We start from the raw sequence: 12465 nt of genomic DNA on the forward strand, positions 1-12465 counted from the left end.
CACGGCACTCCACCCAGCTCTCCATCAGTCTTGTGCAAATGAGCTCCAGAACCGGCAGATCCTCGCCACCCAGGCTCCCTTCCCCGCTGGGAATCGGATGCTGTCACTCATCCTCTCGTGGAAACAATTATTGTTGTCGGGAAGATTGAAGATGGAGCGAGGTTCCATAAGAAGAACTCAGCATTCGGGGCAGAGCCAGAAATTGGGATAGGTGTAGGAGGCAGGTCCTTCCTTGATGGTTTTCCCAGGGTAGACCATTATCCCTCTGGGTGAAGGTGCAGGCCTGACGGGAAGGCCTCAGGGAGCACTCTCCCTGTGTCCCCCTGAACCCCACCCCCCAGCCTCTGCCTGTTGAGGCTTTGCAGCATAAAAATGCTGAGTGTTGAGTTTACTTTCATTGCTATTCCAGACAACAGCCCTATTGATATTCAAGGAAATGCTCTGCTCATGCTCTGTTCAGAATCTCCTTTGGGAAGGGAAGGCCTGGTCTCAGGTCTGTTTCCTTGCCTTGCCCAAACCCTGGCGGGCTCTGTCCTGCCCCAGGGCCCCTGGCCTCTGAAAGCAGGCCTTCCTCTCTAGCCCACGTGGTTGCTGCCATGTCCCCTGTCCCCTCCACCCTTTAGGAGGTGGGAGCCTTGGGGGCCTCCGGAGGAGCCCCAGAATTGCCCTGTTATCCCAATGGAGCATGGCCTGGCCCTTTCTAGGACCTGGCAAGGGGCGGGGGTATCCCTGGAAGAACTAGGTAACAAGGTTTCAAAAGCCAATGCCTTTGTTTTCTTTCCCAGTGATTATTATTCGAGCAACAGGCAGAGGCGAAGGAAGCTTGAATGTTGGAGGCCTGACAGGCGGTTGGGGGTGGGGCTGCAGAAGGGAGGGCTAGCAGAGGACCTGGAGAGCCCAGCTGGGACATGGGACATCAGGCTGGGCTGTGATGGGATCCTTATCAAGGCCCTCCCTCTCTAACTAGTCAGCCCTTCATCTGCCCCCACCATCCTCCAGCAACTTTCCCTACCGCCCACTCCTCCTCTCCCAGGACCTTGGATAATGTCCACAGGAGAACTTGAAAATAGAACGCTGGTTTGTTTTGCGTCCTTGGCATTTAGCTGCCAGCATCGACTCCCTGTGGCTGAGGAAGGGGCTGCCCCATGCCAGCCTGTTTCCCTCCCCACCTTGGCCAGGCTGATAAGAGGCGGGCATTTCTTCCCTGCCTGGCATCACCACCCCCTGATCTCTTGGTGAAAGTGACCTGCGTTTACCTCCCCCGAGAGGATGGGTCAGAGTCCAAGGGGATGAGGGGTACCGCCCCCACCCCCAGGTGCTCCTGTGTTCTCAGGGGTTGCTATGGGTACACTGGGGTGGGGCACAGCCATTGACCTGTGGCCAACAGCCCACTGCTTTGCCCTTCTGCTACCCGAAGCAGCCCCAGCTCTGGTACTGGAAAGGGAGCTGCTAGGCTAATGGTCTTATTTCATTTTCGTGCCTTCTGCTGAGACCTCCCTCTGCAAGACCTAGTGCTCCTAAGAGACTTGTAATCCTCCCACATTAGGCCTTCGGCTGGTGCCCAGATGGACGCTGTAGGGCCCCTTTCTGGTCAGGAGGGGCTGAGCAGGGAGGGCATGCCCTGACACTGACACTGTCTACTCCTCCTGTTTTCTGCTGTAGGTTAATCGCCTTAGAAATGGCAAAGATTCATGCTATCCATGCCAACGGCAGCCTGCCCAAGCCCACCCTCTGGCACAAGATGCACAATTATTTCACGCTTGTGAAGAACGAGATCAACCTCAGGTATAAAGATCTGGGAGGGTCCGAGGCTGCCACGGTCTCTCCTGCCTTAATGTGATCTCCACTCCCCATTCTCTTGGCTCCAGCACACTTTTACAGGAGGTTTAGGGGCATAGGTCCTGGGGTGGAGGCTGCAGAGTTTCTCCTGTGGCCCCTTCTGTCTTGATTGCTTAGCCTCTGTCTCCCTGCAGAGTTGGGCCGATTGACTAAATCTCAAAAACTTAGAGCAGCAGTTTTATACCTATGTGCTTATTTCTCCTTGAGTCTTCTGAGTGTGGCAGGGACTAGGGTCAGGGACAGCATCTCCCCATTTCATTTAAAGGATACTGAGGCTCAGAGACTGAGCTTTGCCCAGAGTCATGGGCTAGTCAGAGGCAGGGTTTTGTTTCCCAGCCCAGGTCTCCTTCGCTTGAGCTGCCTTCTGAACAGTGAGAAGGCAGGACCCCCTGAGCATGGAGTAGGACTGAGTTCAGAGCCAGTCAAAAGAACTCAACTCACCAGCCAGCAAGCCCTTGGGACATCGAGGTGTCTGCTACTTGCCTGGACTCCTCTTGTCCCCAGCTGCCTTTGGGGATGGATCCTGCCCCCACCTTGTCCAGTCTGACAGCCTGCTGTTCTCTTTACTGCTCTTTCCAGGGAAGGAGGTATACACCTATCCTGGCATTGCGTTTCCCTAGATAACACGGGGTTCCCTGAACTTTTTCTTAAGCTCTCTGGCCAGAAAATGCAGAGTTCTGCTAGCCTTCAGACACCGGACTCCCCAACACACCCTGGAGTGCTGGGTAAACGGGGGAGGCATGGAGGACAGAGTGGTCTCCCTGTGCCCCACCAAAAAAAAAGGTAGTCGTGAGCCTCTGATCCCCCATGTTCTCTGCTGGGATTGAACATCACCTTTGTTCTAAATGTTGAGGAGAGTAGGGTGCAGAAGAGGCTTGACGGAAGGGTACCAACTTCCTACCTCTGAAATGACGAGACAGTAATTGACTCTGTACCGATCATGAGTGTGTCTCTGTCGCACATACGTGACATTATCTGAATCCTCCCACTTAATGATCATCAAGCACTGCTTTGGGACTATTTGTCCAGATGGCCCAAGCTTGCCCTCTCTTTGACCATGTTCAGACCTTCTATGTCAAATGTTATCTCTGGGACAAGGACTGCCTTCTCCCTTAGGACTAGATCAGCACATGGAGAACAGGACCCTCCAGTCTTCCAGTTTACTGCCTTCATTTGGCAGATGGAAAAACTGAGGCCCAGAGAGGGAATAGGATTTGTTCAAGGTCATTTGTTCAGGGACTAGAGTCCAGGCCTCTTGGTGCTCAGGCATGATCCTTGATACTGCAGCTTCTTTGGACTGTACTGTCACTGTGTAACCTTAAGGGGTAACCTTTTTGGGAGGGGAGTGGTCCCTGAAAAAGAACTGGCCAACTCTTTGCTTTTGTCACACCTTTGACCTTGGGCATATCAAGTTGCTTAGCTGCTTTGAGCTTCTTTAGGAGATAATCTGCCTAACCTGCCCAAAAGCTGGGCAATGATGAGCAACCATTTAAGCTAGAAAAAGCACCGTGAACTCCAGTCCTTGCCTAGTAACCCTTATTTATTCAGTCATCCATTTCATAAAGATTGATTGATTGATTGGGATTTAAAACAATAAAACAAAAACAACGACAACAACAAAAACAAGCATGACATTGGCCTTGCCCTCAAGGAACTTAGGAGCCATCTGGGTAAACAGGACATGCTCATGCCCAGCTACAAAAGAAGGCAGGGTGTGTGATGTATGCTGGGGGTGAGAGAACCAGGGAACTTAGTCTTCTTAGTAGAGGTGGCATGGCAGAGATAAGAGGGAGGCTGCTGCAGCTGGTGGAGGTGGCTTGAGCAAGGCTTGCTCATGTGTGGTAAGTAGAGGAAGTTGGCCGAAGCAACTTTTGGGAAGAGTTGTGGGAGATGGGGCTGCAGAGCTGAGTTGGAGCTAGATGGAGAGGGGCCTTGAATTCCAGGTTAAGGAGCCAAGATTTAATTTAGTAGGCATTGGAAAGTCATGAAGGTGTTCGAACCAGGGACTCAGAAACCCAACCAGGAATTGTAGTCTAGGAAGAAAGTTCACTAGCACTGTTAGGGATAGATTTGAGGTAGGGGGACCAGCTGGGGAAGTCTTGTAATTAAATGGACAAGATGTAGGACTAGGGTTCCCAAACTTTGAGCCTAAGATTCCTCTGGAGTGCTTGCTAAGTGCAGATTTCTAGCCCAGCCCTGCAGATTGATGGAGAGGTCTTGCCTGAAACGCCAGGAATGTGTATTTTGATAGGCTTCCCAGATGATTCCGAGGCAGATAACCCAGGAGCCACTTTTTGATAGAGGAACCACATTTTGAGGAACATTGCCTTAGGGTAGCTTCAGGAGGGATGGAGAATGGGGGAATGTGTCAGAGACTTGTGGGAATAGACTTGGTAGCCTTGGCATTGGTTGGACATGGAGGTGTCCAGGGTGCTGGGAGAGTGAAGGGCTGATTGATGACTGACTGAGGGGCATCAAGAGGAGATTCTGATGGGTGGCTGATGGAAGGCAAAGGTGATAAGCGAGTGAGCTCCAACACTTAAGACAGTCCCTGTGGGGAGGAAGCACTTCTGCCTGCCCAGATGCTCAGAGCTGCATGGAGACTTGCCAGGGAGCCGTCCCTTCATCAGGAGGAAAGCTACGGCATTCCTGGGGAGCCCCTCAGCCCCTGCATCCCCCGCATCCCCCAACCCCCTCACTGTCTCTGAAGGGTGGAGGAGCAAGCCTCCTTGTTCTTATTTTTTGATGGTGTCAGTCCAAGAAAAAAAAAGAATCTTAAAAGAAGAGGTGGCTTCTTGAGGAGACCCAAGATTGAAGATACCTTAGGCTGATTTGTCAACACAAACTCCAGTGAGGGTGAGGGGAGGCCTCCCCCATGTCACCCTTCCCAGCAGACCCCCTGGACTCAGAGGCCTTTGCAGGGCCTCTGGGGACACCAAGGCCTTCAGGGAGCATGCACAGCCCTCACAGTTGGGAGACTCGGCTCAATTTTGGATCTTCAGACAAGTCCAGAACTGCTTTCTCCTTAGATGAGGAAGTAGAGGATCCAGCTGTGCAAGAGATACCTGGAGGCTGGAAGGAAGCCTCCTTCCTTGAGCCTCAGTTTCCCCATGGGGTTGGACCAGATGACCTAAGATCCTCTTTAGCTTTGACCTTCTCAAAGCCTGGGAGGGAGCCTGCCCACCCCTCCTTTTGCAGAGGAAGTTGCTGAGTACTCTTCCCCGTGTCTGGCCTCTGGAGTGGGTGAGGCACTGTCTGGCCGTGGGAAGTGAGAGAGGGCACATCTCATTCTCATCTTCCTTTACGTGCTCTTGCCCCCCTGGACAAAGAAACGCAAACAGGAAATGCATGAATGGAGATCAAACCCCAGCCTCCTCCCTTCTCCTCATTGGTGGTTCTGAGTTTTTAAGGACTGTGTTATTTGGCTTTTCTAATGTACACAGACCTGTGAGCATCGTGGGGACCAAAGTCCAGAGCATGCAAGCACGGTGTGCCCTCGCCACATTTCCACATGGCCTCTCATAACTTCATTGATTGACCAGTTCATTCATCCCTCAACACATGTTTCAGCAGAAATGGCTGCTGTGTGCATGGGATAGGAGTGGGGCAGAAGGAAAGGTGGGCTCTGTGTGTGCTCCTGCCCTCGAGTTGCCCAGGCGTGATCTGGCAGGGGTCAGGGACAAGGTCATAATTCAAGGCGGAAGGGATGAGTTGTTGGGGAGTGGTAGAGCAAGTGTCACTTTGAAAGGACTTAACATTCCTTGGCATTGATTGGAGAGTGAGCCCAAGACACACAGTTTGCTTCCTTATGTGGTCTGCCTGTGAGATTGTCTCTTTCACCTGTGACATTGTCAGCTGTTAGCATGTGAGGGAGACACACTCGGACTTGCCTCTGCCTCCTCAAGAGAACTCCATGGCTCCAGCCCCTCCCAGGGCACTATGATTCCTTCACGGGAGGAGTGTTGGGGGAGAGTCTCATCGGAGACAGCTACACCTTCTCCCAGGGATCCTGGCAGCCTAAGGTCAGGTCTGTTTGACATCTCTCCCCACAGCCCCTGTTGCCCTTGTCTCTCTTAGTCTGGATCACTGAGTCTGGACACCCATTCTCGCCTCGCCTGTGCTTTCCCTGTTCCTCTTTTTTTTTTTTTTGTCTTTTTTCCGTGTCCGGCAACGGATCGCAACCCTCAGTGTCGCCCCCGTACTGGACCGGGACCAGCAACGGGATTGCAACCCTCGGTGTTGCCCCCGCGCCTCGCTCAGCCAGTGAGTGGGAACCGGTCTGTATGTGGGATCCGAACCCTCGGCGGGAGCGCCTCTGCGCTTCCGAAGCGGCGCACTAGCGCAGTGCGCCACCGGGCCGGCCCCCCGTTCCTCTTTCTAACCTGCTTATCCCTTTCACAAAGCAGCAGGGAAGCCATTTGGTCAGTGACTCTTATGCTCTGCCGAATGCTTTTATGTCCACGTTTTAACCAGCTTCTCGGTGCAACCATAGGATTCAAAAGGACAGGAAGCCTTAGTGCCATTTTACAGATGACAAAGGTCAGGGTCTAAAAGGTTGGCCATTTGTTCGAGGTCCCTCTGCAGTAAGAGGGAATGAGGAGGCGAGAGCCAGGACCCTCAAGGCCATGGACTTGCCTGTCCACCGTCATCCCTCCCTTCACTTGCCGCCTTTTTGCCCCTGTCCAGCCTTTCCAAAGATGTCCCTAAGGTGGATGTGTTGGAATGGGAGCTGGCCTGGCTGAAGGAGCACCTGACCCAGCTGGATTCCCCTGTGGTGTTTTGTCACAACGACCTGCTCTGCAAGAATATCATCTATGACAGCACCAAAGGTATGGCCTCTCTGGCCCTGGCCAGGCAGAAGCAGGGTTTGGGACAGTTGGTCAGCTGGCTTTTGGGGCCTTTTCCTCAGGCTGGCACTTGGACAAGCAAAGGGAGACCTGGGTTTAGGTCTTAAGTTAATTTGTAGGAGAGAAGGGGAAAACAAAATACGAAATTCCCACTTAAAAAAATTTATGCCAAGAAAGAACTCAGAGTTATGGTTTGTGGAGGTCCTCAACCTTAGGGCACCCAAGCCATTCCTCCTGACAACTCTTTGGGCTTCTGAGGACATTGTAGCTGCCCCAAGCCTTCCGAGAGAGAGAACCTCCAGTGTTCTTGAGGAGAGTACTTTTATTACTGACCGTTAGCCATGCTGAGGACCTAGATGTGTGAGAAGGACAGTCGGAGCTGGAAGAGGGGCAGATGGACAAATGGACAGATGCAAGGAAGTAGCCTAGAAGATTGCTGCAAGGTTGGGTCAGGCCGGGTTGCTGCAGAGGCCAGCAGCACTCAGTGGGTGCATTCCGGAGATCTGCAGGAGCTTGACCAGGCCTTATTTCCACATCTCCTGGGACCAGCCCTCATGGTCTCTTTTCTGCCTCATAGGTCACGTACGGTTCATTGACTATGAATATGCCGGCTACAACTACCAAGCTTTTGACATTGGCAACCATTTCAATGAGTTTGCAGGTGAGAGGGCCATTCCTATTTGTCCTGTGTCCAAGGTACCCTCCTTATGATGGGGGCCAGGTCTGAGGGGAGGGCCAGAGGTGGTTCTGTACTTGGAGGGTGAAGGCCAGCTAGCCCCTGTCCTTTGAAATATCACAGCTCCAGGGGGGAAGGCACAGACTGCTTTTAGAGAACTCCAAGTCTCGGGGTTTGCGGGGGCAGGACCCACATCCACAGAGCAGACCTCTGCTAGCCTACATAGCAGTTCACTACAAATTAATAAAATGCACCCTCTGTAGGATCCCCGAGGATCCTTGGCTTGGCCTGTGAATTAGAAGAAGACCCCTTCCTCTGGGCAGACAACCCATACCAGTTTGACCAGCACCACACAGGATGACTTCAGCCTCCAGTTGCTCTCTTATCCAAACTCCTTTAAGCCCAGTGTAACCTGCATACCTGTACATGAGGGCCCTGCATGTAGATAAGGAGCAGAAAAGCTGTAGTAGCTGTTTACCTGGTGGCCTGATGAGAATAATCCAGGTGGAACTAGTTAAAAGTGTGTACTATGCAACTTGACTCCCTAAGTTCAAATCCTGGCTTTGCTGCTTACTAGCTGTGTGACCCTTAGGCAGGTTACTTACGCTCTCTGTGCCCCTGCAAAATGGAGATGATAAGGGTACCTACTTCACAGTCCTGATATGAAATACACACACAGATGTATGGCACATACTAAGCATCTTGTTGGTGTTTGTTGCTGCCATTAGGCGGGGAAGCTTTTCTGCAGAAGCTAGGGAGACTGGAACAGGAGTGGAAGGGGTTGGATGAGGGGAGTGATTCCTATGGGTGGGCAATTATTCTATCCAGGCACGGTATGTACAGTAGAACCATTTGTGTGAAGGAGGCAGGGCAGGTTTTTCCACTTGAGGGTTTAATTGTTACAATTAGATGGAACTGAGGAAGCAAGTCATGGATGGAGCTGGACACTGGGGCTGGAGGGACATGCACAGACCAGCAGTGTGAGGGGGCTCAGCATCATGTGGCCAGCCCCTGTGACTTAGGATAGGTGAGGCACACCCAGGCCACCTGCAGAGCCACCCCCGGCCCAGCTTCAGCCACTCCCTAGCCCAATCCAGGCCAATCTTGCTCCTCTTGGCACCCCAGGTGACCAGGTCTATCAAGCACTGATTGTACCTGAGGGTACAACTCCCCAGGGCAGCCACCAGCTGCACCTAAGAACCACATGGGATGATGGGGCCTCAGCTGAGCAGAGCAGCTGAGCTGTGGGGTGGGGCCAGAACAGGCTGGCACCGGCAGGGCACTGTGCCTGAGAATGCTTGGCTGCTAGGGCAGCTGGCCTTTCCAGAAGGGATAATTCTTAAGCATTTTAAGTCCTTCTCACCCACCACACAGAGCAAAGTCCAACTGGAATTTCTCCAAAGGGGCAGATCGCATCCTGCTCCTAAGTTGAGAATGGTGGAGGAAGAACCTGGCATGGGGGAAAAAAGAGGGCAGGAGAGATTAGGAGCTGAGGAGAGGGACTTCCTGGGTTCTCAGGAGTGGGGAAGACACAGTATTGGGTGTTGGGAGATGGGGGTTCCAACTCTGATCCTGCCTGTAACTGGCCGTGTGACCTACAAATTTCTTCTGTCTGGGCTTTAGTTTCTATATCTCACAAGGAGATTCTTTTCCAGCCATACTCTTGGGGCCTTGGGAGGCTGAGTGTGTTTCTCCAGGGATATAAGGAAGCTTGGGAAAGACAGAAAGAAAAGAAGAGGGAGGAAGAGTCACTGGAGAAGGTGGCCCAGTCCTGGTCCCGTCTTAAATAAGCCATTTCTTTCTGTACCTGCTCTGAAGCCATGGTCTCTATCACCGTGCCCAGGATGTGGCTGGCAGTACTGGGCTGGCAGCTTGGGGACTCCTAGAAAGGTGGGGCTGGAAGAAATCAGAGCCATCTGATGCATGGGTGCCAAGCTTGGCTGCCTATCAGAATCATCTGGAGAACTGGACGGGAGTGGGAGTGCTCTCTGGGTGACTTTTTTGATTAGCCAGCTTAACACCAGTCCAAGAAACAATGTTTGACAGTCATCCATTAAGCCCAGCTCCCTCGTTTGATAATGAAGAAACGTAGGTCCGGGAGAGGAAAGGGCTTGTCCAGGGTTAACTGGAGGTTAGATGAGACTAGCAGTGCTGATTTGGGGCTTTAACTGAGTGCCTCCTGTGTGCCATCGCTTTGTACAGGGCAAAGGAGATACAGTAGTGCTGTCTTGGGCTTCCCCATGGAAGCAGTGCCCCCAGCTGGGATGGGTGTAGACCCCCCTCACTAGCTACGTTTGGTGGTCTTCTTGCACTTCCAAGACCACCCCGCAGGTCAAAGGAGATGGGAGCTTCAAGGGGAGAGGGAATACCTCCTGAGCTCGAGGTGGGCCCATCTCCCAGTGCCTTCTGTCTGGCCTGCCCCCATCAGGTGTGAATGAGGTTGATTACCGCTGGTACCCGGCGAGGGAGACCCAGCTGCAGTGGCTGCACTACTACCTGCAGGCACAGAAGGGGATGGCCGTGACCCCCAGGGAGGTGGAGAGGCTCTACGTGCAAGTCAACAAGTTTGCCCTGGTGAGTGCTTGGAGTGGGAGGGGACAAGGGAAAGGAGGAGCGAGGAGGAGGGACTCCCGACCCACCGCCAGCCTCCTACGCAGAACCCAGGGTCAGGTGTGACATCCTGGGAACACCCATCATATGCTCCTGAACCCCACCCTAGAGGTGAGGTCTGGGAAAGCCAATCTTGGGCATCCCCTTAATACTATGATGTCCTGTCCCCTACTCCCTGTGACCTATCAAGTCTAGGTTTTCTCTTTTCTAGAGAAATACTTCCAAGAAACATCCAGCTTCCTATTTTAGCAACTCTCTTATTTGATGAGTACTTCCTCCTGCTGTCTGACCTCAGCCCTTCGTACTGCAGTTACACTCGTCCTTTTTCTTTTCTTTCCTTTTTTTAAGCCTTTGGAGGAGCTAGTGTCAGGCTCTGTGACCACCTCCACTGACTCAGAGCTCTGTGCAAGCCTTTCCCACAGGCTCTTCCCACTGTCACTTGTGACTGTGCTATCCGTTCTCAGTTTTGAGTGCCACTTACCAAAGGTACATGGTTCATGCCAGGTTTCCACTGGCGTGTTCCCAGGGGATTGCTAACTAGTCTTACTGATGTCAGCCATGCATAAGCCAGAAGACAAGTCGACTGCCCTGAATTTCACTATACATAATAGAGCTAAATAAAATCTTTACTTTTCTGTGATTTCGGATTGTCTATTCTATTTTTCTCATTGGCACAAAACTGCCTCTGTGTTAGGCTCTCGCTTTTTGGTGTTCCACCTGATGAACAAGCCTTCCTCTTGCCCCTTTTAAGTCATGAGAAGGGAAGAAAGTGCAAGGAGGTACTTTGTAGCCAATCCCTCAGTGAGCAGGACTTTGGGATGGGGTGGGAGAGCCCTGAGGGTGGAGGACCTTTGCTTGAGAAAGCGACATCAGTAGTGTTTGTTCGGGGGCAGCTGGAGCCACACCTCTCATGCTCCTTGAGCTTTGGGTGACCTGGGCTTTGTGGGCACCTCTGGCTACAGCGAAGACACAGTTTAGTGCACAGTAAATGCCCACTGGGGCTTCTTGTGCCCAGGTCTAGACTCATTTTCCAACCAACAGGCCTCCCGGTAGAAGAGAAGGGAGCGGGTGGAGGTCTGTTTCGAGGGCCTTCCAGCAGACCAGACCCCTGGCGACCACGTGGCCGGGGCACTGCTGCCCTCACTCTTCTCTATCTCCCTACACCCCGCTGGGGAGGACCAGCCTGCTACTGGCCACCAGGCCTAAACTCTAGCTTAGGGATTCACCTCGGCCTGGATGCCATGGCCTTGACGACTCCGGGAGGTTTGCCTGGGTAGGGAAGAGGCTGGGGTGGAGTGTGGGTCTAGCTGGGGCCAGGGGAGCCACCTGGAATCTCTAAAAGCACCATCTGCTGACTCTCTCCCCCTCGGGGTGGGCAAACACTAGGACCTGGGTAGAACTGGCTCTGCTTGCCTTTTTCTAGTAGGAGTGGAACCCCCAATGCTGTCCAGTGACTTGGCCTCTGGAATTTCCCCAGCCTGTGCTGGGGAGACTCACCATGTCTGCCAGTGTTCTGGCTCTGTGTCTTCCAGAGTGGCTGTGTCTCTCCGACTCTGTGGGGTCCATCACAGGCCTGGGGGATTGCCAGGCTGACCCTCTCTGGTCTGTTTGCAGGCGTCTCACTTCTTCTGGGCTCTCTGGGCCCTCATCCAGAACCAGTACTCCACCATCGACTTTGACTTCCTCAGGTGGGTGCAGGGGGCAGGTTGGCAGGGGGCAGGGGAGAAAAGGAAAGAGCCTTGAGCTCAGGGTGTGGGGACAAAGGACAGCCCAAATAGAATGCCCAGAGTCCATTCCTCCGCTCTGCTGATTTGTCCTGTTCTGGCCCATTTCCAGTGGGGTCGCTGCCCCAGGACATGCCAGAGAAACACGGCTGTGAAAATAGTCATAAGTGCTCATGTCCTCCCCTGTGGCCTAGCAGGGGACTCTGCTGTTCCCTACTGCATCCTGCCACCAACTCCACTGCACCACCTTGCCACTGTATCCATGGAGCCTGGTGCCGAACAGAATTATTGAAAATCAGTCTGAAAGATCACAAGTCCTACTGTCATTTTAGAGCAGAGAGGACAGAGCTCCAGAGAGCGGAAATGACTTGCTGAGGTCACTCGGGTGATTTATAGCGTCCCTGCATGGGGCATCAGACCCACCTACTCCTTCAGTGGCTCCTAGTGCTGTATAGGGACCACACCTAGACTGTACCTGAATTTTGAGAATTCAGAGGCACCCCCCTACCCCCTCACCCCCCATCATGTGAGGTAAGGGCCAGGAATCACTTCCTCCTCCATTCCAATCCACTTCCTTTTCCCCTCTCCTCCCCACCCCCCTCAGCAGAAAGACAATTACTACCCTGGCTTCAAAGTATTCACACCCTTTAGAGAAATGCAAATCAAAAGTATACCGACATGTCACCTAGTACTACTTAGGATGGCTGCTATCAAAAAAACAGGTGTGTGTGTGTGTTTTAATTTTCTTTATGGAAAAATGGACAAAAAA

At 52.7% G+C, this 12465-nt stretch overlaps 1 protein-coding gene across 1 annotated transcript; it reads left to right on the forward strand.

Moving 5' to 3' along the window:
- Window positions 1–1666: 1666 nt before the first annotated feature.
- On the forward strand, window positions 1667–12104 carry LOC103582339 (ethanolamine kinase 2-like). The gene is made up of 5 exons (XM_008563964.1): window positions 1667–1785; window positions 6526–6668; window positions 7264–7347; window positions 9791–9936; window positions 11587–12104. Exons 1-5 carry the CDS (start codon window positions 1679–1681, stop codon window positions 11713–11715), a joined length of 609 nt encoding a protein of 202 aa, XP_008562186.1. The 5' UTR covers window positions 1667–1678; the 3' UTR covers window positions 11716–12104.
- The last annotated feature ends 361 nt before the right edge of the window (window positions 12105–12465 follow it).

The sequence above is a fragment of the Galeopterus variegatus genome, unplaced genomic scaffold (assembly GCF_000696425.1).
Source record: "Galeopterus variegatus unplaced genomic scaffold, G_variegatus-3.0.2 Scaffold15766, whole genome shotgun sequence".
In the NCBI taxonomy this organism is placed as follows: Eukaryota; Metazoa; Chordata; class Mammalia; order Dermoptera; family Cynocephalidae; genus Galeopterus; species Galeopterus variegatus.